Source organism: Dicentrarchus labrax, unplaced genomic scaffold, assembly GCF_905237075.1.
Source record: "Dicentrarchus labrax unplaced genomic scaffold, dlabrax2021, whole genome shotgun sequence".
NCBI classification, from domain to species: Eukaryota; Metazoa; Chordata; class Actinopteri; family Moronidae; genus Dicentrarchus; species Dicentrarchus labrax.
The window spans coordinates 5786402-5810390 of NW_026136708.1; the positions used below are offsets into that span (position 1 = coordinate 5786402).

A 23989-nucleotide genomic window follows, 5' to 3' on the forward strand; every position below is an offset into this window, starting at 1 on the left:
GCTGACAGAGGTGAGTGGACCTGACCACATTTCCTGGACACTGGAAATGGAACTAGTTTACTTCCCCTTGTTGCTCTCTAAAGAAGCAGAATAAAATAGAGCCTGAGGCATATGGTATGAATTAGTCAGCACCTACACAAGAGTTTAAGCCTATCAAAGTAAAGTATACTAATGATTGTTGTAGGATTTGCAAGTCAAAGACACTTTAAAATACATTTATCCTAAGCTGACATTTGCTATATTTCCACCAGACATCACCTAAGTATATCTAAAACTAACTAATATGTTAGTATGTGGTATAGTTTCTTTGAAAGGCCCTCATCCCTTGATGTGTTTGGGAACTTATCATCTTGAAAACAAGCCTTTTATGCAGAGCTCTATTATCTAGAGCACAATCTGTACACATTGTCAATGAACAATAACATGGATGTGACATTTCAGAGAATGCCAACACCATGATCAGCCCTGCTGTATCATCCCCTCCATCAGTCTCTGCGCGCTCATGGGGGCGGTTTACCCAACACCAGAGTTTGCCTTGAGCTGACAGGGCAAATGCCTCATTAGAACGCACATACCCCTCTTCTTGTAACCCTCCCAGCCTCTCTGGCCCAACACGCCACGCTTGATTTAAATGTTTTTTTTCCCTTCTTCCATTTGCTGAATGTGCTGCGATGTATGAGCTGCGGTTGAAATGCGTGACTGATTTAATAAGGAGAGTGTTTCCGAGGAGGGGGCTGCAGCAGTAGCTCCCCTTTCCTCACTCGAGCCCAGAGATGGCCTTGTAAAGTGGTTCGATGCCTGCTGCATGGGGCCACTTTCTGCTGAGCACTGAGTTACACATGGCTCCACATCAAGAGGAATTAAATCAACGCTGCTGTTCTCCGCATGTCAAGACTGCAGCAAAGGGGGCAGCTTAGCTGGATTTACTTAACCGTTCTGTAATAACGTAAAGGCTGATTTGAATAGAGGACAGCAAAATCAAAGCCCAGGCTGCACTCATCCCCCTGCCACAGATATATTAACATGTGCAAAACCAAAACAGGCACCAGAATTCACTTGAACTGCTCCTCTATTGCTTACGAACAGTCCCTTCAAACACTCGAGAGTGAAGTAAAATGCTACAGTCGGGGTGTTGTATGTCATTCTGTAACCCCGAGATTTAATTATACTCAAGTGTGTGGGAGTCATATGGAATATTCTAGTAATTAGTGAAGAATATGTCTTTTAAAGAAGGGGATGGGCAATTCTTTCTGGCCCGTTTCTTGCCCCCCAGGCTCCTCAAATAACACGTATATCATCCTCTGAAAATATGCGAGGGAGACAAGTTCGGAAAAATACCATGACTTTGCATATTGATACGGTTGATTCTGTTCGTGACACCAAGGGCGACAACACAGAGACTGAGCTAATTGAATAATTCATGTGGTTAATTATCTCAAGATATTACAGCACAGCAATGAAGCCAATATACAAGAATCTAATAAAGTAGTAGACGTCAACAGATGCTGCCTCTGTACAAACAAGATTGGAGAGGGTGAGGGGATTCAGATGACTAACACACTTGGACCATTTTTTTTTTGTCCTTTTATTTATTGTTTTTACACGTAACGGTAACAGGAGAGTGGGATAAGCCAAACATGACATGCACAAAATATATCAAAACTCTCTCTGGGGAGACAGACAACTCAACTGCTGCCTCCTCTCTTTCACACAGCGATAGATAGAGAAGGGGTGAGGGTGGGATGAGAGTGAGTGAGTAAAAGTTTGAAGGTTAGAGGTAAAGCCCCTCCGGCGTGCCCTCCTGCTTCTTGTACAGGACGTTTTCCTTGGACTTCTTGAAGTCTTCGTTGGTGACTTTCATACGGCGCTCCCGCAGAGCCATGAGGCCTGCTTCTGTGCAGATGGCCTGGAGGACAGAGGGAGAGGGGAGAGAAATAAAAAGGGGGAGAACAAGTGTCAAGCTTCATGTTTCTGTTAAAGAAAAGAGGCATATTACACGGTGTAGAACTACAGTTAAAATGGTTGTGGAAGTGGTAATGCAGTGGGAACAAGCAGCAGCAGCGGGAACAATGCTCTGCTTTGTGATAATCCTGTCACTAGGTGTGTTTAGTGGGGTAATTGGAACACTTATGTGAGGAAGCAGCTCATTTGCAAGAATAACCAGAAACACAACTAATCATTTAATTGGCTATAGTGCATCAACTGTATGTCGCTATGGCAACGGCGGTGCATGCAGATGACAGACAAAGTGACCTCGGTCCTGACCACAGAAGGAACTGAACAGCCGTCCCTCAGGCACACGGGGGTATATGACAGGAGATACAAAGATAAGATTTTGGGTGGAGCTCTCACTTCGATGTTTTTACACATTGATTCTCTGACAAGTTTAGGAAAGCTGACAGTATCAGATGTCAGAAAAGCCAGTAAATTCTATTCAATATGATGCTACTGTAAATGACTGACATTTATATAATAATGTTGATGAATAACACCAGAGTATCATACAGAAGCTGGAAACCCACTCAAATTGTAGTTCTGTCTGATCCCACATGAGGGCAGCAGATTTGAGTTGGTGAGAGGTAAAGCTTTAAATGTACAGTAAACACTCTGGGTTGGATGTTTCTGAAGACGTAACACAATTGACCTGCAGTGTTAGATGCTACAATAATATGGAAAACCAGCCCTTGTGGCTACCCATTAAACAGCTTCATATTGTTTTCTCTTTCTGCTGAGCCACAGTGTGAACTGGCCTGCTGCCAAGAACTGACACAATCAATAAAGGGCTGTGGTCAGAGAACCAGGACTGAGCAAATTAAGATCTAGTGATAGGATGCGGTTCAATTGGACACAACCCTTACACACGGCTTAATCCACTTGTATGTTAAGACAGTGATCAGAGAGAAAAACCAGCTGTGAGGGGACAGTCTCACTCTTACCTTAATGTCTGCTCCTGATAGGTCGTCCTTAGCCAAGATGAGGTCATCGAGGGTGACATCATCTGCTACTGTCATGCGGCTGGTGTGGATCTGGAAGATCCTCCTTTTGGTCTTCTCATCTGGCAGGGGAAACTCGATTTTACGGTCGATTCTCCCTGAGGAGGAGAAAACAGAACCATCACAAACTGCTTGCAAACTGTGGCTGTAAAGAGCTTATTACAGTATTGTTAGTTTCTTTTTTCCCCAGGAGACTATAATACCAGTAACTCTCCTTGATTAATAAGCACTGGTTAATTTATCATATATTCATAATTTATTAAAACCATTAAGAAAACTCCTTTGCCCATGTGCCTGCCCATGTTTTAATTTTAAAGTAAAACACTTTAATAGCAAATCTGATGAGTGATCAAACCAAATCTAAATTAATAAATAACTCAAAATGAACAGAGTAAATAACTTTTGTTCAAAAAGCTGAAAGAAAACCATCATTTATACAAATACAAACAGAATCAGACCCAGTCAGCCTCCTAACTCACCAGGTCTGATGAGGGCTGGGTCCAGGGTTTCTATCCGATTGGTGGCCATGATAACTTTAACATCTCCCCGCGAGTCGAAGCCATCCAACTGGTTGAGCAGCTCCAACATGGTCCTCTGGATCTCCCTCTCACCGCCGGAGTTAGAGTCATACCTACACAACACAGGCAGGGGAACAGCTATCTTAATAATTTATACAATCCCCATCGCCCTACATCCTCAGACTCCAAGGACCTCAAGCTTGTCCATCCTGCAGTCTTGCTATCACTGACCCATTTCACTGAGTAAAAAGCCTGGCAACATCTATAAGCTCATTTATTATTTACGTGACTCGCATCCAACCAAAGTTGTGTACAGGCTCATTCTCATTGATTTAAGGCAGCCAATATCCTACCTAACAATGTTAGTCTCTTTCCACCTTTTACTGCCAACAGGGAGGAAAAACAGACCCAAAAAGCTTTGGATTTTGTATTTTTTACACTGTGTGGTCGCTGAGCCTGTAACTGTCAACCTTTTTTTAGTGCAAGAAGGAGAAAGCTACAGCTTCTGCATTACATCATGCTCACATGAAACACAAGCTTGCAAAGTGTGATGTGTGCATACAGCAGTTTGATGAATAAACGATGTATACTGTACAGTTTAACAGGCTTTAAATTTCCCAGATGAGACACTTTTAGTTAGATGATGGAGCTAAAATACTTAGCCTAAACGGTTTTAAGAGTAAAATTAAAGACCTTTTTCAAGCACTTTCAAGATACATAAACCAAAAATGTTCAGACTCTCGAGGCCTTTATCGTCACATCTAAACTGCTACTAAATGCAACTGCGTAAACTAAAGTTTACAGAATTCCTTTCCACCCACAGCAATGAATGTATATTATCACTTTATTTCAGCTGTTCATTTTTTTATGTTTTGATCTGATTATTTAACGCTTCTAATATGACGACGGGATCATTTGATTTCAAACATTAGAAGATTTTTGGTTTACATGAGTGACTGTAGATGAAACACCAGATTATGCTGAAAGGGGTTTATTCAAATTCAAGCATTTGCCTAATATTGAAAACAAGATAACTGTTAAAAGCATTTTGCAAACTTTTAAGACTTTGTATGAACCCTGTAACATGCTGTTAAGTGCTGAATAAAAATAAGACCGTAACATATTAAGGCATAACCAGTTATCACACTTACTAATCCAACACCTTCTGACTCCTCAACACCATATGTGATACAGTATCACTGCTCTGATGCTCTCGGTCTCTCACATTCCATCTAAAATAGCTTTAAGCAGATGTCTGTGTACCTCTTGGTGCCGATGGCATCAATCTCATCAATGAAGACGATGGAGGGCGCGTGCTCCTCTGCCACCCTGAAGAGCTCTCGTACCAGCTTGGGCCCGTCTCCCAGGTACTTCTGGATCAGCTCTGAACCCACCACACGCAGGAAGGTGGCCGATGTTTGATTGGCTACGGCCTTGGCGAGCAGTGTTTTACCTAGTACAATGCAGAGCAGTGCAGTTCATACTCTGCCACATTTACAAGCACATTTTTAGCACAAGAATACAATAACTGCTACCCTTGACAAATATGAGTATACCATTTATGTGGCAGTAAGTATTATGTCTGAAAAGTTCTCACAATTCTCCCCATATTCTAACAATAAATGTTATATATTGTTGTGCATATTATTCTCAAAGACAGTAAATGTATAACCATTGACATCCACAAAGATTAAACTTAAAAAATTCTGCCCCTCCTTGCTTTTGAGAGGAAATTAAACTTAATTTCTATTCTACTTGTAAAAGCGATGATCTGTAGTTCTTTATAAATGCACTAAGAAGGTTGCAGAGACTGTATTGAAATTCACAGTTAAGTTGAAGAGAAACGCACTTCAACTCAACCTTTACTTCCATAATTAATGAGACTGTTAAATAAGGAACAGATACGATTAGTAAAATCATGTTTTCTAATGCTGTTGATAAGTTCACAAAAGCAATCTTAGCAGTTATTAATTATACTTTAATTATATAGGCCATAATATGCAGATTTCATACAGTGGCTGAAGGAGCAGTTTTGTTTTGTTGTTTTTATCTGTGGCGCTACTGAGAGGCTGCAGGAGATTAGTGACAGTTTCTCATCTTCCCTGTTGGTTACCTTTGTAAAAAACACCCATAATGGCCAAATGGACTTTGTCAGTGATGTAACAACACCTTCAACAACATCTCTGGATTTCATTTAAAAAATACTTATGTGACTGAATTGGAAAATCACAGGTTAGGGTATATGTATGTGTGTCATTCTAGTAGCACATATTTGTAACTGAATGTCAGCTCCTCAACTCATAATTACATAATTGTCATCACAGATGACGGTCTATTAGTAGATCACTTTCTGATGATTAAATGCTCAACGTGGCGAGAGTGAATCGATTGATTACTTTTGTTCAGCCTTCATTTCTTTATTATTTCTCTACAACATCGTGAAATAGGGGAGGCTTGCTAAACTGTGTTGCAGGTTGAAGGGATGGCAGCACCTTAAACATTTCTGCTTTTTCCCCAGAGAACTGCTAATGGTAAAATGTTTATGGAAGCACTTACCTGTACCAGGTGGTCCGTATAAGATGACACCTTTGGGGGGCTTAATGCCCATCTCTTCATAATACTCTGGATGTGTGAGAGGCAACTCCACTGATTCCTGTATAAAACAACAAAAATTGCACAGTCAGCCTTAGTGTCTGAAAAAGAGGAGTAACCTATAGAAGCAGCCTCACATAGAGAGTCTGGATCTAGTGTTACTTTAACTGTTGATTACTGAATTGGTTATGGTCTGGTGTTGAATGAGCAGCCAGTTACTTAATTATATATGCACATAACCCCTCTTTAAATTCATAGTTTTGCTTGACTCTTGAATTTACTATCATTAACAAATAAATCCATGTTTAGATAACAGTTTGGGCATGGTAGGTTTAAGTGCATTGGTGATATACCTTGATCTCCTGGATCTGATTGTCCAGTCCTCCAATGTCAGCGTAGGTTTCTTGTGGGGCCTTCTCCACCTTCATCACTGTCACCAGGGGATCAGTGTCATCCATCAGCACCCCAATCACAGCATGAACCTACAAATGATGCACAAAAACTGGACAATTAGTAAGAATTTTAACAACAATTAAGAGGAGAGGTGGCTGAAGGATTCTCACTGAATATTACCTTGTGGTTGAGCAGGACAGAGCAGCCGGGCTCCAGCAGATCCTTATCCACAAAGGACAGGATGCTGACGTAGTGCTCTGATCCCACTGAGGTGGAAACAATGGCGTGGTTGTCATCAATAATTTCCTCTAGAGTGCCCACAGACATGGGTGTCCCGCGCAGGTCGTCCACCTTTGACCTCTCCTCCTGTAAAAAAAGATAAGAACAGGATTATGCCATCTACATTAAAGCCAAATATACAGCACAAAAGCATACGAGGCACATAAGTAACAAGAGCTGACCTCCTGTTTCTCCTCCAGAGGCTTCATCTGCTCCTGGTTCCTGATGAACTCCTCCTCCATCAGCAGGTAGTCTTTGATTCGCTCCTGCTTCAACAGCTTCAGGCGGCATTGAGTGTGAGGGGTAACTGAAAGGCAAACACAGGCCAGCATATGTAAAAGCCTACATTTAAAAAATATAAATAAAACACTAATTTGATTCAACCACAAACAGACTTTAACTTTCCTATTACATTTGAAGGTTTTTAATAGCTTGCTTCCACCCCTTTACAATTTGCATCAGACTGTGTTACTTTCTCTTACACTCTTTTTATTTAATAATGGCATATGAGGCGTTTCAGTAGTTTTACTGTCTCTCTACCAGGGATGTCAGGGATAACTTCCAAACTGTGTGCCGAGTTGTATCCAGCAAGCTCAAATAGAGCTAGGCAGGAGACTTATCATAAACAATAAAAATTCCAAAACCTGGGAAAGGCCATCACACAGAAGAAACACACTTTCACAACCCTCTGCCTTCCCAGTTCCTTACCCAATGGTAGTTTGCTAGCGGCATCGGGCCCCTTGGTCTTCTTCTTTTTCTTGCCAACTCTGGTGGGAATTGGAGGCTCATACTTCTTTTTCTTATCCTTCAATTGGAACAAAGTGGGGAGACGAATATCAGACAAGGTTACAGCCAGAAACACATACAGAGTTTCAAATGAAAGCCTTCAGCAGACCACTGTTTATCAAACAGCAGCAAACTGTGGCTGGCTGGTCAGATAGTGAGAAGACAGGCAAAACAAAATATCCAAGAATAGTACACAGAATACATCTAATATAATTACTGGAAGGGTTATCACATAGCGCAGCCCTACTGTCATATGAAACCACTGTAAAATAATAATAATAATAATAATACTAGGCAACCAAAACAAACAAGTTCACAGTTCAGCTAGCAGAAGCTGTGTCATTCTCACCTTGTCGTCCTTCTTGCCCCCCCCCGGACCGTGGCCTCCACTCTGGCTTTGACCCTAGAGGAATATCAGGCATATGTTAAATAAATGAAAAGAAAAGTAGCTATCAGAGCAACCCTGACACTCACTGCCGGAGAGTTCGATACCCGGGCTGTTTCCAGTACAGTTAGCGTACGTCTCCGTTACCTGCCACCATAGCTTCATTCAACACGTTAGCTTATGTTATAACAGAAAGACAAACTCTGAGACATTAATGTCACCCACGAAGAGACATTACATTACATTACATTACATTAGCCTTTACAATGTGAATGACTTCGCTAATAAGAGCTAGGATAACGACTGCTGCCAACGGAGGAAAAAGGCTAATGCTGTTAGCATTGTGCTAGAAGAGTTTCCTTCTTTTAATTCTGTCGTTATTTCTCAGTCCGGACGTACAACCGCCGAGAACTACATGGCAGTACACATACTGCTGTTTTAAGCACTACGAGTGACGTTTTATTGTCGAATAACACGTTTTACTAATAATAAATAATAAATATACGAGCCGCAGACAAAAGTGCTTGCTCACTTACCATTGTTACTTGTCGCTCTGAAGTGACGTCAGAGGGTACGGGAGCTCTATGGGACAAAATACTATACACCTGATGCTGGAACGGTTCACCGTAAACCGAAACCCCTTTTGAACAGTACTGAACATTTGAGGTTTCATTTGTACTTGTTTTTAAGCAATCCTTTTTATTTCTTTTTTTAATGTTTAGTTGTGTTAACTAGGCTAACAGCAGCCGTGTAGATTTTACTGAGACAGTAAAAAGTAGTGCAGTGCTCACACCATACCTTCAACTCCCAGCTCAGCTTTCACAGTTGTCTGTAGGTGTAGACTTTATCTTAAAGGGCTGACTCCTAAAATAATACCATTTCCCATTTCACACCTTAAGTGAGAGAAGGGTAGGAGACAGTAGAGGAAGATAAAGAAGAGGTATACATGTAGGAAATCAAAGCTCCTGGACTGCCTTGTGAGTTATGTTCCTATTCTTCCATTTAGATTTATATCCTTTTATTTATCACATACACATTTATTTTTGTCTTACTCAAATTTCATTTCATTTAAACATTTATTTCCTTTATTTAGAAAAAAAATTCTCCTTACGAAGGAAAATGAGCTTTGACACAACAATATAGTGTCTGTATATTCTTTGTCTCAATAAAAATGTGTGCAACAAATGTACAGACTTCATGGTCTAAACTCATTACAATAGCACACGGTATGTTGTTTTAATGATGGTTCTCTTTTGAACTTTATTCAGCTGACTTTAATGAACATCACATGTCATGCATTGTCATGGTTACTTGCACATTATTGCACATTTTGGCTGACTATTATTCACGTGGGCCATCATTAGAGCAGGTAAAGAAGCAAACTTTCAGCTGATATCTGTATTTTCAACAAGACAAAAAGTGAGTTTGTTTGTATGTCATGAAGCGGAACAAAAGAACCAACACTCAGGTAAAAGACACAAACTTAGAAAGAGAAAGAAAAGGTAAAGTTTTTGATGTATAACTTTAAGGACAGCATCTTCAGCACTGCACAAGGTGTTGCCCTGGGTGCTCAACAGCAAAGAGGATGGAATAAAGTTGCAGAAATAATGTTAATAATGTTTGTTGCCGGACAAAAGCATTCTTCACTGTGCATATGTTGGGCTAGCACCATGTGCCATCTGGGTCTCACAGCCTTGGTTTTGACAGAGACTATTTAATTGGCATGCTTGCTATTTAACCTCCCCTGTCACACTCATGCACATGATAAATCAATAATTATGCACACAACACTGCGAACACATCCCACCCATCCTAATTAAGTCATTAAGTTAATTAGCTAATTGTGCAGCGCTGTCACTATTTGTGTAGATAATCCCTGTGGTCAGACATGTCTGTATATGTGCAAAGCCATTGCTTGACAGCCACTGACCTCAACTGGACTCAGTATCAGTGTCACTGTCTAAAGTTTGTTTTTAAAGTATAATATTGCATATATTACACATTATATAATATGTATAATATATAAATCACTGCCCCACTCCCAAATGTCATAGGAACACACATCCACTTTCATTTATCGTCAAAATTGCTCACAGTATAGTCATACATTCATCATGTCTTTACTCAGCTACTGAGGTTTCACACCTTTTGTGTACATAATAATAAAATAGCCACCTATGAAGCTTACTCCCAGTGAACCATGAATGGTGGGGGCCACCTCTGCAGCACAGCAACATCAACCACATTGTCAAATCCTGCATTATTGTTCCATTAGAGTGCATTTTAAATTGTCTCCAACTCAGTGGATGCGACAGCAGTGTCAGTAACTCTCTGGGAGTTGTCGTGACTCGGAAAACAGCTTTAACAAAGACTCTTTGTATGTCTGCGTCTGTCCGAGTCTCGCCTGTAACACACACACACACACGAATAACGTATGCACACACAAACAAAACAGGAACACACAGGCAATTGTTCAAAGCTATTATTATCTGTGTAGGCACAGCTTCTCTGATATAATCTGATTCTCTATTAGGCTATTTTGTGTGTGCACTTGAAAGTGTGATTATGTTTGTGTAGTGTGCATGTGCATGGACCCTGCCAATGGAAAAGCAACATCTTCGCAGTTTGTGCATCAGATTATTCTGTCTGAGGGTGAGAATGTCCCCATAGCAAAGAGTGGAGGCTGCTAGATTCAAGTTATTTTTTATCAGTTTTATGATTCTATATTGATATTGGATATCAGTATTTAGGGCTTTGTCTGTGTTATTTTCTCTGTACTGTTAATGAACTGACTTGGTGAATATGTAGCTGATATCTTAATGTTAGTATTAAGGAGATCAAAGTGCTCACATGTAGTTTAAATACATAAAGACAAGGTGGATTTACATCTATAGTACCTTACAACTTCATGAACCTAGAAGAACAATTAAACACACAATGATTCAAATGTTTGTTTGAAATATATGAATTACAGCTGCAGTAATTGACCGTTGATTGAACCCAGTTGCACGGCACATTTTACAGTTTACAGTAGCCTTGTTTCCATCAAATTGTCAAGCAAACTGTTGCAAAAGAGAAAAAAGGCTAAAATTAGGTGCATTTCCATCAACTTGAACTAATAAATTAGTTTCATCACAATTTGGCGGTTGCAAACTGGAATCAAAAGCAATTATTTGCCACCAATAAACCTCAAAGAGAAGAAGAAGAAACAAAACCAATCATCTAGGTCGTCTTCATGATTCTTTTTCAGTTGGGAATCTTGTAATTATTTTTTATGTCAGCCAGTATTGGCCATGTTTCATGTTGTCTGGAGAGGAGAAAGCTTCTTCTTTCTCCTCCTCTTCTCTCGGAGCTGAAACAGCTATGTCATAAATATTCCCTATGTCAGAACTTATTTGGAAAAGGTGTTTCCACCTCCTAATAAGCACATTAATTCTACAAGTTAAAAAAACTCAGTTATTTCCATAAAAATGTTCTAATGCAATTCTTGAAAATGTATTGATGGAAACACAGCTAATGATAATTGTGCCAGATTTACCACTCAAAATCCTTTTTTTAACAATACTGATTTCAAACAATGGTAGACAAAACCAGGCTTACCATTTCTATGCAGCTTCTCTTGTAACAGCTGTAGCTATCTGGCTAGTTAAGCAAACATGAGCTCCATGACTGAAGCTGAAATTGCTTGCATGGCTGGGGTAACAAAATGTAAACTTTTTATTAAATTCAATGATGAGCAGGGCAGAAGCACTCTGATAGCGTCCAGGGCTGGCTTCCACACAGTGGGGAAATAGCCTACAGTGGAGTGCTACTAAGTACTAATAATGTGCTCCTAGTTACCACCCCTTGGTAGTAAGCTAGTTAGGTGGACATGCTAATGAATCAGTTTATTTTAGAGCAGTTAAACACTCTGTTTAAAGGACCAGATTGCCACCAACTGAAAACCTCGTCTGTTCTGGGCTACTGTAGAAACATGGCGGTTCAACATGGTGGACTCCGTAGGAGAGGACCCATTTCATCTGTAGATAAAAACGGCTCATTCTAAGGTAATAAAAACATAAAGATTCTTATTTTCAGGTGATTATACACTAATAAAAACACACCTATGAATATTATATTACATTTGAGCAAATCAACACATGGGCCTTTAATACACTCTTTTCTTGTGTGTTTTTGATTTTGGAAAGGCTACACAAAGACACTATCCTCTAAACTCTAAAAAAAAACATAGTTTTGTTGTAATTATGGTCTCGTGGATTTTTTGTGATTCCAATCCTGATTGTAAAAATCAATGTTTGGTGGACGGATTTAGGCAATGGTCAGTTACATCATGTTTATTTTATACAAATACATTCTTTACTCTGCATATGTTTTATTAATGCTGTGTGCCATCTGGATCTCGCCTCCTTCTTCTCAGTTTCTGCTGTGAACTGAAAAGGATGACTCACAGATATAGTATTCGTACAACCATTGGAAAGCATCCTATAAAATCATGACAACTCTGTACAAAATTAATGTTCACATTAACATTCTTTCTTTGTAGGTTCGCTAGGTTGTCATTAATCAAGACGACACTAAAGAAGGATTTCTCTCTGCTCACGTTCTCTGTAAAACACACACACACTTCAGTCAAATATGCCAAAGCTCAGCTGATGACGTCAGAAGTGGAGCCTTCTTCTCATGCATGTACAAAGAGAAAGAAGATGCCTCTACCATCTCCCTAAATCAAGCATAATATAGCATCCACAAGTCATTCTCCCTCTTGGCTGCTTGCAGATTTCACCGGTGTCAAAGGCGTGTTATGGACAACCTCTGTCTGTCTGTCTGTCTGTCTGTCTTCTGTCCTTTTTGTTTTCTACACTTAGCGTGAATCCACATTACAGGAGAAAACACACAAACCTAACACAGCTGAGCTAGAATCAAACAACCCCGGAGCAATTCTCTTTTTCACTGCATTTATATCAGTACCAACCAACTACAGGCCTGGACAACATCAGGGTGTGAAAATGTCTGCATCTGTGCCCGGATTATGTCGCAGCACATCACAAAGTAAAAAGCAGTCGCACATAAAAGGTTTCATCTCATACTCACAACACCACCCATTCAGATCCAGATAGGTCTGTTTGGTTTGCAATGAGGTTCTTTTAGGGGGTTTTGTCTTCTATTTGTCGTGATAATGAATGAAAGCAGGGCCAAAAGATGCAGGGTTATTGAATAGCATATAATGCGGCTGTGTCTGAGTCATGAACCATGTGAACTAGTGTCATTGATAGTCTGGTTGTAAAATTATACATTTTGCATTCAAGGTAAACATTCAATTAATTATGAATTGGGATTCTTGTTTCATTTTACATACCGTTAGACACAAAGCCAAGGAACACCCATTTTATTAAAGCTATTATTTTCTCATTAATGTCCTTTACAATGACGCATACAGTAGAGTGGACGTGGGTAGACTGATAGTGAGTATTGTGAAGTACTGTGGATGGGTGGAAGTTGCAGTTAGGTGTAAAGTAGCGTGTAGTGCATCAGGTCTTTAAGGCCTGGATACAGGGGCTCTAGACAGGCTTTTTTATCACCATGGAAACTGAATTCCTCACGGGGGAGCATTCCGGCGCACTGAGCCTGGTCCAGATGAGAGACTCCAGCAAACTATCATACAACATTAATGTAGCCATGTTCTTGACAGCAGAGTGGGCTGAGAGGGTTTGATTCTAAGCTGTAGCTGCTGGGGGTCAGCTTGCTTGTCGATGGAGATGTATTATGTAGTCATAAATTCAGTCTTGTACACCACTCAAAATCTTTTTTTTCTGGGCCCACAGTGTCAATTTGTCCTTACTCATCTCATCCTCTCAGCCTTTTGTAACCCTAAAAAAAAGGTTTCACACTGTTTTCCCCTATCTGTCCACGCTAGTCTCTGCCAACCGGTTGTTCATGATGCCAAGGGCACCCACCCCTCCTGAGAATCCGTTCTGACGTGAACTGGAGCTGGACTGGCGAGGGTGCCCAATGGCCATCTCCGAAAGCTGCTTCTGCATGATAGCCAGATTCACCTGCGGAAAGGGAAAGAGATAAAGAAATCAACCGATGAGGAAATATTAGCTGTCTGTGTTTGGAAGTGGTACGTGCAACCTGTGAATCCTTGAAAAACGAGCATTAATACAATGTGTTGGCGGCTGGCACATCTGATTTCACAGGTGTGATACAAAGCTACCAGATGGTGTTTTTCCTCTCCTTAGGTGTGCTGATTTAAGGGAACAAAGACGACAAATACTGAACAAGTGTGACTGACAGAAACCTGATATTTACTCTCCCACACACCAACCTTTACAAAGCAATGCGCACAGAAAGTACACGACTGATGTGTGCTGATGTTTAACCTGTGTTCAGTCAATATTAAATCAACATAATTGGGTGTATTTTTAGCCAAGCGTCCATCATTTTGATCCAGACTGAAATTTGGATGATCACAGAATTTTACACAGACAGTCACAGCCCCTAGTGAGCGTAGCATACTGACTTTGGTGATCCCCCTGACTTTTACTGTCAGTGCCATTTTTAATTTTTTGTGAAATGTCTCAATAAATATTGGATGGATTGCCATGAAATTTGTTATTGACATTCATATTCCCATGAATTTAATCTAAAAACTCTGGTAATCGCCAGATAATTCTATTTTTTCCGCTGCTTATTTATAACAAAAATATCTGCAAAACTCATGACATTCCCATCAGCCTCAGTCCCTGTTAAGCATCAGCTTGTTAGCATTGTCATTATGAGCATGTTAGCATGTGGAATTTAGCATTTAGCTCAAAGAACAGCTGTGCCTAAGTGCAGCTTCACAGAGCCTCTAGTATAGCTGTAGATTCTTAGTCTTGTAACTAAAACAATGAGCCTAATCATAAATGTTTGTACCTACAGATTTGATCATCAATCATCAACTGGGTTCTTAGTTTTAATTAGCAAAGTGGTATTTTGTGCTACAAAACCTGTACCCACAGTGAGGGTAATTCATTTGGATACTAAATAGCCCTTTAAAAATACTGGAAATATACAAATTAAAATTAAGTTAAAACATACCATATTTGTTCCTGAGTTGCCATCTTTAAATAAGCTGCAGTAAGTGGTGTGTAATAGTCATTCTCGTGTAATGCCCCATATTTGAGCCTGTGAGGTCTTTGGATGCGGAGTAATGCTAATTTACCGTATCTCAATTCTTAAACTTGAAATGACCACAAAGTAACTTCATTGCGCAAACATGTGACATGATTGCATCCAAACTTCAGTGTTGGACGAAGTAAAAGGACCTGTGTGAGTATGACCCTGACTTCATTCAGTGTCTAGACCACTAACAAAGACTGTAATAGCTATAGAGATGACTCAGTGTTTGGAGAGAGGTTACTGGAATGAAATAAGTTCTTCATGATGTGCAGCCTAACACCAACTCAACTCTACAGGTTATTACTCATTTCAAGTCCATGTTCCCACCGACGTCTACCTACAGATCATCAATGTTCAGTTGTCCCTGAAGATGAAAAGGTCAGTGTGTTACCTGGTGCCGGAGCATCTAACTGTGAAGTGTCTAGACTCCCTCTGTCTCCCTCCACCTGTTCCTTTCCCCTCTCTCTCATTGCTCTCTCCACAATCTAGACAATGACAGTTCCTCAGACCTTACAGGTGTCTTTTTACAGTGAATGTCCAGACAGACTATCCTGATATTCAGACTGAATTCTCATTTTCAGGCATACCAGGCATCTTGCTAGAGGTTCTGGGGCTAAATCAAACTTTGGACTAGTTTTATTTCAAAGGGGAACATCCAAATTATGTTGAGAAATATATAATAAACAAACAAATAAATATCATAATAAAATATTGTTGAGAAATAGCAGCCTTTTTATGTGTACGCTGTAGAAAACAAGACTAACAAGGTCACTTGGGTACAGCTGTGGTTTGGGCTAAATGCTAATGTTAGCATGCTAACGTGTTCACAAATGCAATACTAACATGCAAGTATAATGTTTACTATGTTTACCATCTTTGTTTAGCATGTTAGCATGTTTACATTTGCTAATAAGCACTAAACACAAAGTACTGCTAAGGCTGATGGGAGTGTCATTAGTTTTGCAGGTATTTGTCATGAAGGTCCGCCTACTGAACAAACTGACATTTTGACTTTGCTAGATGATAAGTTAAGGGATCGCCAAAGTCATGACTATTTATCCTGTGGTTTATCCTAATAGATGTCAAGATAATTCACCTAAAACCATAGATGTCCACCTGCTGGTGCTGATTGAGAAAAAACTGGGGATCGCAGATTTGTACATATTTTTTTGCACATTTACAAATCTGATTATGCACACATGGATTGAGATACAGTTACACAACTCTCTATGCACATTTGTAAATAGTTTTGCTACAATAATAGCTCCATACCCTTGGTTTCCATTTATGTTACAGAGTTTTTTGTGCAGCAGAGCTGCAACAGATAATTCAGAATTCAGTACAGCTTATGATGAGGGGGTTGGCTGAGAGCAGGGTGAATGAGGAGCCAATGACAGCAGTAAATATGACTACAGGGAAGAAAGATTATTGACTAAATTTTCTATCTACTAGTCATGTGAGCAGTCTAATCAAATTGCTCTCGGAGGTGAGTGAATATCTTGGTTGGAATAACACATGTGATTACATTAGACACGTAGAATATCACACAAGCTGTCAGCCTGCTGCAGCCCTGAATCTCTCACCTTATTGGCTGCTAGAAAGTCCCTCATGGAGATCATCTCCCCAGACATCCTGCGCCCAGTGTCAGTCTCGCTCTCGTTGATGGCGTCTGTCTCAATGGAGGGGTCTCTGCGGGCGCGCAGATGACCCGGGGCCACCACGTTCCGTCGGGGGTGCCTGTGCGGGTGGTGACCCCTCCTGGGAAAACAGCAGCGGCAGGGGGCCTCCAGCCTCCTCAGCAGCCAGTTGAGGACCTGCTTGATGACGATGGAGATGACGTTGAAGAGGGAGTAGATACAGCAGACGCCGGTCAGGATGAAGAAGAAGTTGCCCAGCCGATATGCAGCCGTGGCGTGGCCCTCGTAGACGACCCGCTGGCTGCTCACCATGTCTCCAAAACCAATGGTGCTGAAGGCCACAAAGCAGAAGTAGAGTGAGTCCAGGTAGCCCCAGCCCTCGGCTGCCGAGTACATGAGCGAGGCACAGCAGGACACCAAGATGGCTGCCACTCCTAGAATGAGCATGACACAGTAGACCGAAGGCTTCCAGCCAGCCAGACCCTCTCCTTTTCCTCCACCACTCCCGCCAGCTCCACCTGCTCTGTTTCCATCAGAGAGTCGTCGGCCATTTTGCGGGAGCACAGCTTTGTTATGGCGTCGCTCGTGACAGGACTTGAGGACGACAGCGATGACGGTGATGACACGCTCCAGAAACAGGTTGAAGAAGAGGATGGTGGCTGCACAGCCGAGCAGGCCGTAGAACATCAGAAAGACTTTTCCTCCAATGGTGGCAGGGGTGGTCATCCCGAACCCTGGGATAAACACAGAAACATTACGCAATGACGAGCCACGAAAAGAATAGGATAAAAGCATTACCTTACTACGGAAGCCGAGAACGGCCATGGATTTTTCTTGTTTTATGCACTGCTATCTCGTGATAACGACTTATTATCTCATTATCTCGATATAACAAAGATTGTTTTCTCGTGATAACAAATTCATTTATTTCGTTATCTCAATATAACAAAGATCGTTTTCTCGTGATAACTAATTAATTTATTTCGTTATCTCAATATAACAAAGATCGTTTTCTCGTGATAACTAATTAATTAATAATGTGTTCATCTTGATTTCAACCTACAAGAACTGCCACGAACGGCTTCCAGTCAAAGAAACAAACTGTCGTAAGGTGTAACTTACCGGTAGGCTACAGCTACAGCCAGTGGCTACGGAAGCCGTTCGTGGCAGCTCTTGTAGGTTGAAATCAAGGTGAACACATTATTAATTAATTAGTTATCACGAGAAAACGATCTTTGTTATATCGAGATAACGAGATAATAAGTCGTTATCACAAGATAAATCCATGGCCGTTCTCGCCTTCCGTGTCTTACTTACTCAGTGCCTCCATTTTATTTCACACACACAAATAAAACAGAGTGCTTTAAGTACATGAATGGATTATTTGTAGAGAAGATGAGTGCGGCCATTTCCTCCAGCTGACTTACCTTTTAAACCAAACTCACATCCGCTCGGCCATAAACAAGGATGGCTAATTACTGGTCTCACCTTCTTCTAAGTGAAAACTGCGCTCCCACAACTGCCTCAATATACTGGGTTGCCAATGGTGACGTGCTCTCCCTCTCTATCTGTCTCTTTGTCTGTCACTCATCTTAAGAGGTGAGGTGTTTTCAGTCCGAGCACATCACCGCAATCAGTCCCAAACTGTTGGTTTGCCTAACATTTCAGTGTATTCCCCACAGTTATTTGGCAACTGAAATACCCACTGGAGCTACTTCACATTTCAATTTGATCATTTTCTCTCATTTTCAAATGTTTAAAAGCATTTAACTGGTTTCACCCCGAAGGGAACTGAGATGCTGTTTGAGCGTGACTTCTCCTTTGTCTCTAGTGAACTGGCAGGTGAACAAATGCAGAGTCAAAGAGAGAGCTCTCTCTATGGACAGCACCAATCTCAGTGATGTCTCCTTTTCATCCCTCATTTAACACTGAAAGCTCAATGAACCACTGTCTGTCTGTCTGTCTGTCTGTCTGTCTGTCTGTCTGTCTACCTGTCTGTCTGTCCTCTTTTCCAGTTCATTACATTCACAACATTGTTGAAAATTTTATTGTTTATTGTTTTTATGGTGATTAAACAGATGTACTGTGTTTTGTGGTGTGACAAATTGATTGCATACAGGTACAGCAGCTGTAAATTCTTTCATAAGAGCTCTTTTCACTGGAAAACAAAGATAAATGTTACTGTATCTCCTGTCATGAAAAACACACTCTGCAGCATGACTAATTGCCACTGTGCCAGAGGCAGGCGCCTTGTGGAGGATTCGATTGCCTCCACATTCAAATGTGTTCTCAAGGTGCTAACTGGGCTGGAGTTTTCTTCCAAATTCAACAATAAAGCCAAATGGGCTAGATTTTATAGGTGTGTTTTCCTTTTCTTCTTGTTTCGTAAGCTGGCTTAAAGGTGGCATTGATGAGGCATTCGACCTGGTTAATAAAACATACAGAGCATGAAAGAAAATAGTGTGCCACTGTGTCAGTATGACACCTGTGACAGGGTGGCATTCTCAAAGGTCTCAACACGGTTGATGTTGATGGTGATGCTCGACCTCGCCTCAAAGTCAGGTTGTTTTTAAATAGGTTTTTGGTTAGATGCCTGATATAAGGTCTGTGGTCAGAGATTTTCATGTTTCGTTCTACGCCATAAAATAGGTCAGAAAATATAAGACAATAGAGGCAATCGGAGACATTAAACGTCATCACACCGAACATAGGCATTTTGTGGTGACCTGACCCCTGAAAAACTAGAATTCTATTTTTGTATGGATAAAAGGTACTGGATAACGCCTTAATCAGTAATCGGCTGATAGCTGTTTCCCCTTGTTTCGAGTGTTTGGGCTAAGCTAAGCTAAGCTAAGCTAAGCTAGGATAACCAGCTTCTGGTCGGACCTAATAGTGAAGTTGAGAATGTTTTTACAACACTATAATACTCATGAGCTTCAGTCAGCATTGCTACGGAGAAGATGGCCAGTTGGAGGCATGCACATTTGCGTAGTGAATTCAAAACCCTTTGTTACTGAATTTGTGAACAAAACACGTCACCACAGTTGGAAAACCTATCCAGAAAAGTAAATTACTTCAGATGCATATTGTGTTTTCTGTTTTCTCAAAATATTATCTTCCACCGTAATCTTTAGATTTTAGCTCTTGCCGTGCATGTGACCGAAACTGAGGCTCTATGATTGGGTGTGTCTTACCAAAATGCATCCTGGGTCGTGTTGTTAACTTGTATGTACACAGACTTGTGCCTTTAACTTTTAGTCAAAGAACTATTTATTTTCATCTTTTGTACTGATGAGTCAACTGAGAATTTCCGATCCAAACTTGAACTGTTAGAGGGTTTTTGGGAAAAAATAACTTACTCACCTTGGCTATTTAACATAAACATAAAAAGCGGTAATGATGTTCAAAATATTCAAATTAACCCTAACCTGTAAACATGAGGACTTATATGTGCATATATACTGACCATGCATTACTGGATAAACTCTCTTGTACTCTTCCATGTATTCATCTTTTACGCCCACAATACTCTCCTTGAATAATGCTGTGTTTGTGAGGGGCTTTCCGTTAAGCCAGGGAACCCAAACTGACGGCCCAGGGCCCATTTCCGGCCCTTCATCCCCCTCCCTCTGGCACATGACACAATGTCAAATCATAAAGACTGACTGATTAACTGATGCAGAACTAGCAGTACAGTCAATGATTGTGGAGCCATATGTCAAGCATGTTGAAGCTGTCCTTCCTTCAGGTCACACAGAACAAAGAAGTTTCTTCTTTTCAGAAGCTACTTGAATTCTGCTTGATAAAATATGGGATGAAGTCTTTACTACTCTGTCAGAGGTCTCAGGAAAGAGGAGGTGGGCTACTAGTAGAGCAGAGGAAAACAATTTCTTGACAATTGTCAGTGGCTTCAAGAATCATGGGAGAATCACAGGATCAATCATGGGGTTGCCTCTCTTTTTAAGCCACAATCATCCAGTCTAAAAACACAGCGAATTGTGTTGAATGAACTATAAAATGTGTTTGTGTGTGTGAAGAAATTGGTACAGCCTGATCCTTTATCATCATAGCTCTCAATTGAGTGGTGATGGCTAATCAGAGGGCCTGACAAACTGTCATGAATCGACTCACTTCTATCAAAGATCTTGAAAGGGCACTACACATCAGATACTGAGAAGAAGAAAACTGTAAGAAAAAACAGTGTGCACTATGTATAACCCTATGTATAACAGTACTTTTGGTTGGCTCTATTTCTCTTCTCTGTCTGCCATACTTAACACTGATGCCTCTAGTGCTCTCAGACAGTCCTGGACATAGCCAGTGCTGAAATGGAGAACTCCTTGTCAGGGACAAATCTTTCTGTGCTTCAGGCATTAAATTGCCTTTTTTTTCTCTGTCTAGTTTTGTGGAACCCAATGAACCAAATTGAAAGTAAGACTGAGGAATTTTTCACAGCTAATGTTACTTTAAACATGACTTAAAGTGGATCTCTTCACAGTAAATAAACACACATAAACAGATAGGAGAAATAAGGAGGTCTTACTTGAATAGACATTTCATACAACAGGATTTTGATTTGATAAGCAACGGTGTAACTAATGGCATTAATTATAGCTTAATTTATTTCTAGCAGTGTGTGATGGCTCACTGCATGGCTTACCAGTACAATTAAATGGACCAGAGCCATCATTAATGCTACTATGAGTCAAACGTTGTCATGTTTGACAAGTATTTTGCATACACTAATGTGCTGGTTATTAGGTAGCATCTGCAATGTGTTAAAGTTTGAGTTTGAAACTTAACCTGGCTTCTGACATCCTTTCAATACAAAATCCAATGAGTGTAAAAAGACTCTTTTGTTACTTTGGCTAATGGAAAGTGATTGATAAATGACCTTGACATGGGAGAGTTTGTAAGAGAGATTCCAAAAGAAAAGACAACTATGCTAGACACCGTTTGTAACACAGTGAGTCACAAAATAAGCTAAACAGACAAAAGATGTACACAAGTTAATAACTGATGTCCTCAAGGAGAGGTTCAGTGGTGGATTTTAAAAATGGATGTGTTTTCAGAAAAAGATGATAGAGCTGGCTGAGAAAAATCTGCATTTCACACTGTTTTTAAATGCCTGTTTCTCCATCTCACCAATGGTTGATACCACAGTTCCCACGAAGTAAAAAGCGCCGGTGAAGTCCCATCGAGGTCTGATTGTGTCCACACGGATGCCCGCTACGTTCGCCTCCTCATAGTTCCTGAGGAAGTTATTCAGGTCTTTCTTGCTCAGGTTATACTTCTGGCTGAAATGTTCGAACCTCTGCGCCCAGCGCTCCTTCGCCTCCCGCTCCTTTGGCTGCTCCAGCGCGGAGAAGACGGCGGCCCCGCAGAGGAGATAGATGATGATGAACAAAGCCAGCAGCAGGAACCGCGCGTTATCCTCGTTTATTGGACCGGAGCCGCAGCAGCAGCCGCTCCTACATGCCATTATGTTGCTGTTGTCACCTTGGTGCAGCTGCAGTGAGGGACCTGTGGCATGGTGGTCTCGAATAAAACGCACAGTCCTCCGAAGAAAGATATTTTTTACGACCAAAAAGTCCTGCGCAGTACAGTTGGATTGTTGTTTAGGCAGGTTATAATCCAAGGCTGTGGATTTGGCATTTTGTTCATGAGGTTTTTTGCGCAGTCCAGGTCCGAACCGGTCAGCCAAACGCGTCTCCTCTAACGACTCCTCAGTTCACCTCCACCGGCTGTACTCTTAAATCTGGGTTGCGAAGATGCTCGGAGAGGAGCAGAGAGCCGCGCAGCAACCTGTGGATGCAGAGAGTCGTGCTGGTGTGTCTCTTCGGTCCTGCCTCTCCAAAGAAGTCCCCACCCCTGAGCGCGCGTTTTACGCACCGCGGATTGACCAGCAACATACGGATGAACTTACAGTCTCTGTCCATTCATCACCCTGAGCGAAGTCCGTTTGGTCAGATTTACTCAATTCCAGCGGTAATTTCACCAGTTCTGCCCGTAAAAGGCATCACAAGAGCCGAATCTCACAACGAGCCCCGAACTGGTCTGGAAATGTTCGACCTGATCCCAACCTTGGAGGTTTGATTCTGACAATATAGAGCGCGTTTGCATAGTGAGATCAATATCACTTGACCTTTCCGGGTTCTGATGAGGGATTCAGGATCCTGCCCATGCTTACCCGGGGACGATGTGAGCAAATGTCACAACGGAACGACGGTTCGAAATAAATTATTCAGGATCACAGAGACAACAAAGAGCTATTTCTGTAAAAGTGGGAATTTAACAACACGATGATGCGTCCAAGGCCATCTCCGACCCAGAGCAGCAGCCTTTCTAGGTCACACTCCACTAAGTTGTCTTGATGTGAACTTGTTCATCATTACTGTGACATACGTGGCAACTGTAAGGGCTTGCGTTTTAAATAATGTAATGAAGGCTTCACTTTGACAGGACAACTTTAAAATAGCTCTGCTAAGATTTATTTAAATATCGATAAATCTGTGTTTTGGGCTGTACAATTACCCCAAAAAACAAACAAAACAAAACGTGGAAAATGTGGATTACTGTTTCTCAGTTTATTGTCAGTCATACAGTACAAAAGAAACCAGAAAATATTTTCATTTGAGAAGCTGAAATTTAGATAATGTGGACATTTTATTTCTGTTAGAAATAACTTAAAACGATTTATAAAATGTATTTAACGACCAAAACTGTTTAATTTAATGTTTGACAACTCATTGGTTAATCAACTAATCGTGGCAGCTCTACTTTAAGAGATAAAACAAGCAAAAAGTAAGCCCAAAAAGTGTGAATCAGTGAAAGGGCTATACTTGTGATAAGAATTATGAGCATGTACAATGAATGTACAAAGTATCACATTGTTAACATAGCAGTTCATGATTTCAATACAAAATGTACACAATCTGTATTGCTAATAAATCAATGAATAAAAATTGCCAAATCAAATTTTATATATATTCCCTCATAATAAGGCAAAGTACCACAATGTGAAGTTATGGCAAATTGTGATTATCATTAACACCATTCAAATACAGTAACTTGATTACAATAGTATGTATAGCCTACCTTAAGTTACTGTTAAATCAACACGTGATTGTCTGTTTACTTCAGGTTATTGTGAAATCAACATAGTAGTTCATGACTCTACACCAGGTGGATCAATGGTAATTGTGTGTGTCCTACACACGCCTCCAATAGCAGCTCATCAGCTCA

The 23989-nt window shown here is 40.8% G+C and overlaps 2 protein-coding genes across 2 annotated transcripts; both read right to left on the minus strand.

Moving 5' to 3' along the window:
* Positions 1 to 1569: 1569 nt before the first annotated feature.
* On the minus strand, positions 1570 to 8507 carry LOC127368305 (26S proteasome regulatory subunit 4). Its single transcript, XM_051408937.1, has 11 exons — positions 8483 to 8507; positions 7911 to 7964; positions 7484 to 7580; positions 6958 to 7082; positions 6677 to 6862; positions 6457 to 6585; positions 6068 to 6164; positions 4775 to 4964; positions 3473 to 3624; positions 2937 to 3091; positions 1570 to 1906 (listed from the first exon to the last, which is right to left on the minus strand). The coding sequence occupies exons 1-11, from the start codon at positions 8483 to 8485 to the stop codon at positions 1772 to 1774; spliced, it is 1323 nt and encodes a 440-aa protein (XP_051264897.1). The 5' UTR covers positions 8486 to 8507; the 3' UTR covers positions 1570 to 1771.
* A 670-nt stretch (positions 8508 to 9177) lies between these two features.
* kcnk13b (potassium channel, subfamily K, member 13b) lies at positions 9178 to 23636 on the minus strand. The gene is made up of 3 exons (XM_051408938.1): positions 21890 to 23636; positions 16691 to 17478; positions 9178 to 13999 (listed from the first exon to the last, which is right to left on the minus strand). Exons 1-3 carry the CDS (start codon positions 22224 to 22226, stop codon positions 13844 to 13846), a joined length of 1281 nt encoding a protein of 426 aa, XP_051264898.1. The 5' UTR covers positions 22227 to 23636; the 3' UTR covers positions 9178 to 13843.
* Positions 23637 to 23989: the final 353 nt, after the last annotated feature.

Coding starts and splice junctions, on each gene's coding strand:
- LOC127368305 (XM_051408937.1), bottom strand. Junction 3,092..3,472: donor CCCAGCCCTCATCAGACCTG/GTGAGTTAGGAG, acceptor TCTCCTCCTCAG/GGAGAATCGACCGTAAAATC. Junction 1,907..2,936: donor TATCAGGAGCAGACATTAAG/GTAAGAGTGAGA, acceptor TCTGTCCTCCAG/GCCATCTGCACAGAAGCAGG.
- kcnk13b (XM_051408938.1), bottom strand. CDS start 22,226: ATGGCATGTAGGAGCGGCTGCTGCTGCGGCTCCGGTCCAATAAACGAG. Junction 17,479..21,889: donor AACTGTGGTATCAACCATTG/GTGAGATGGAGA, acceptor TGTTTATCCCAG/GGTTCGGGATGACCACCCCT. Junction 14,000..16,690: donor ACTTTCTAGCAGCCAATAAG/GTGAGAGATTCA, acceptor CCCTTTCCGCAG/GTGAATCTGGCTATCATGCA.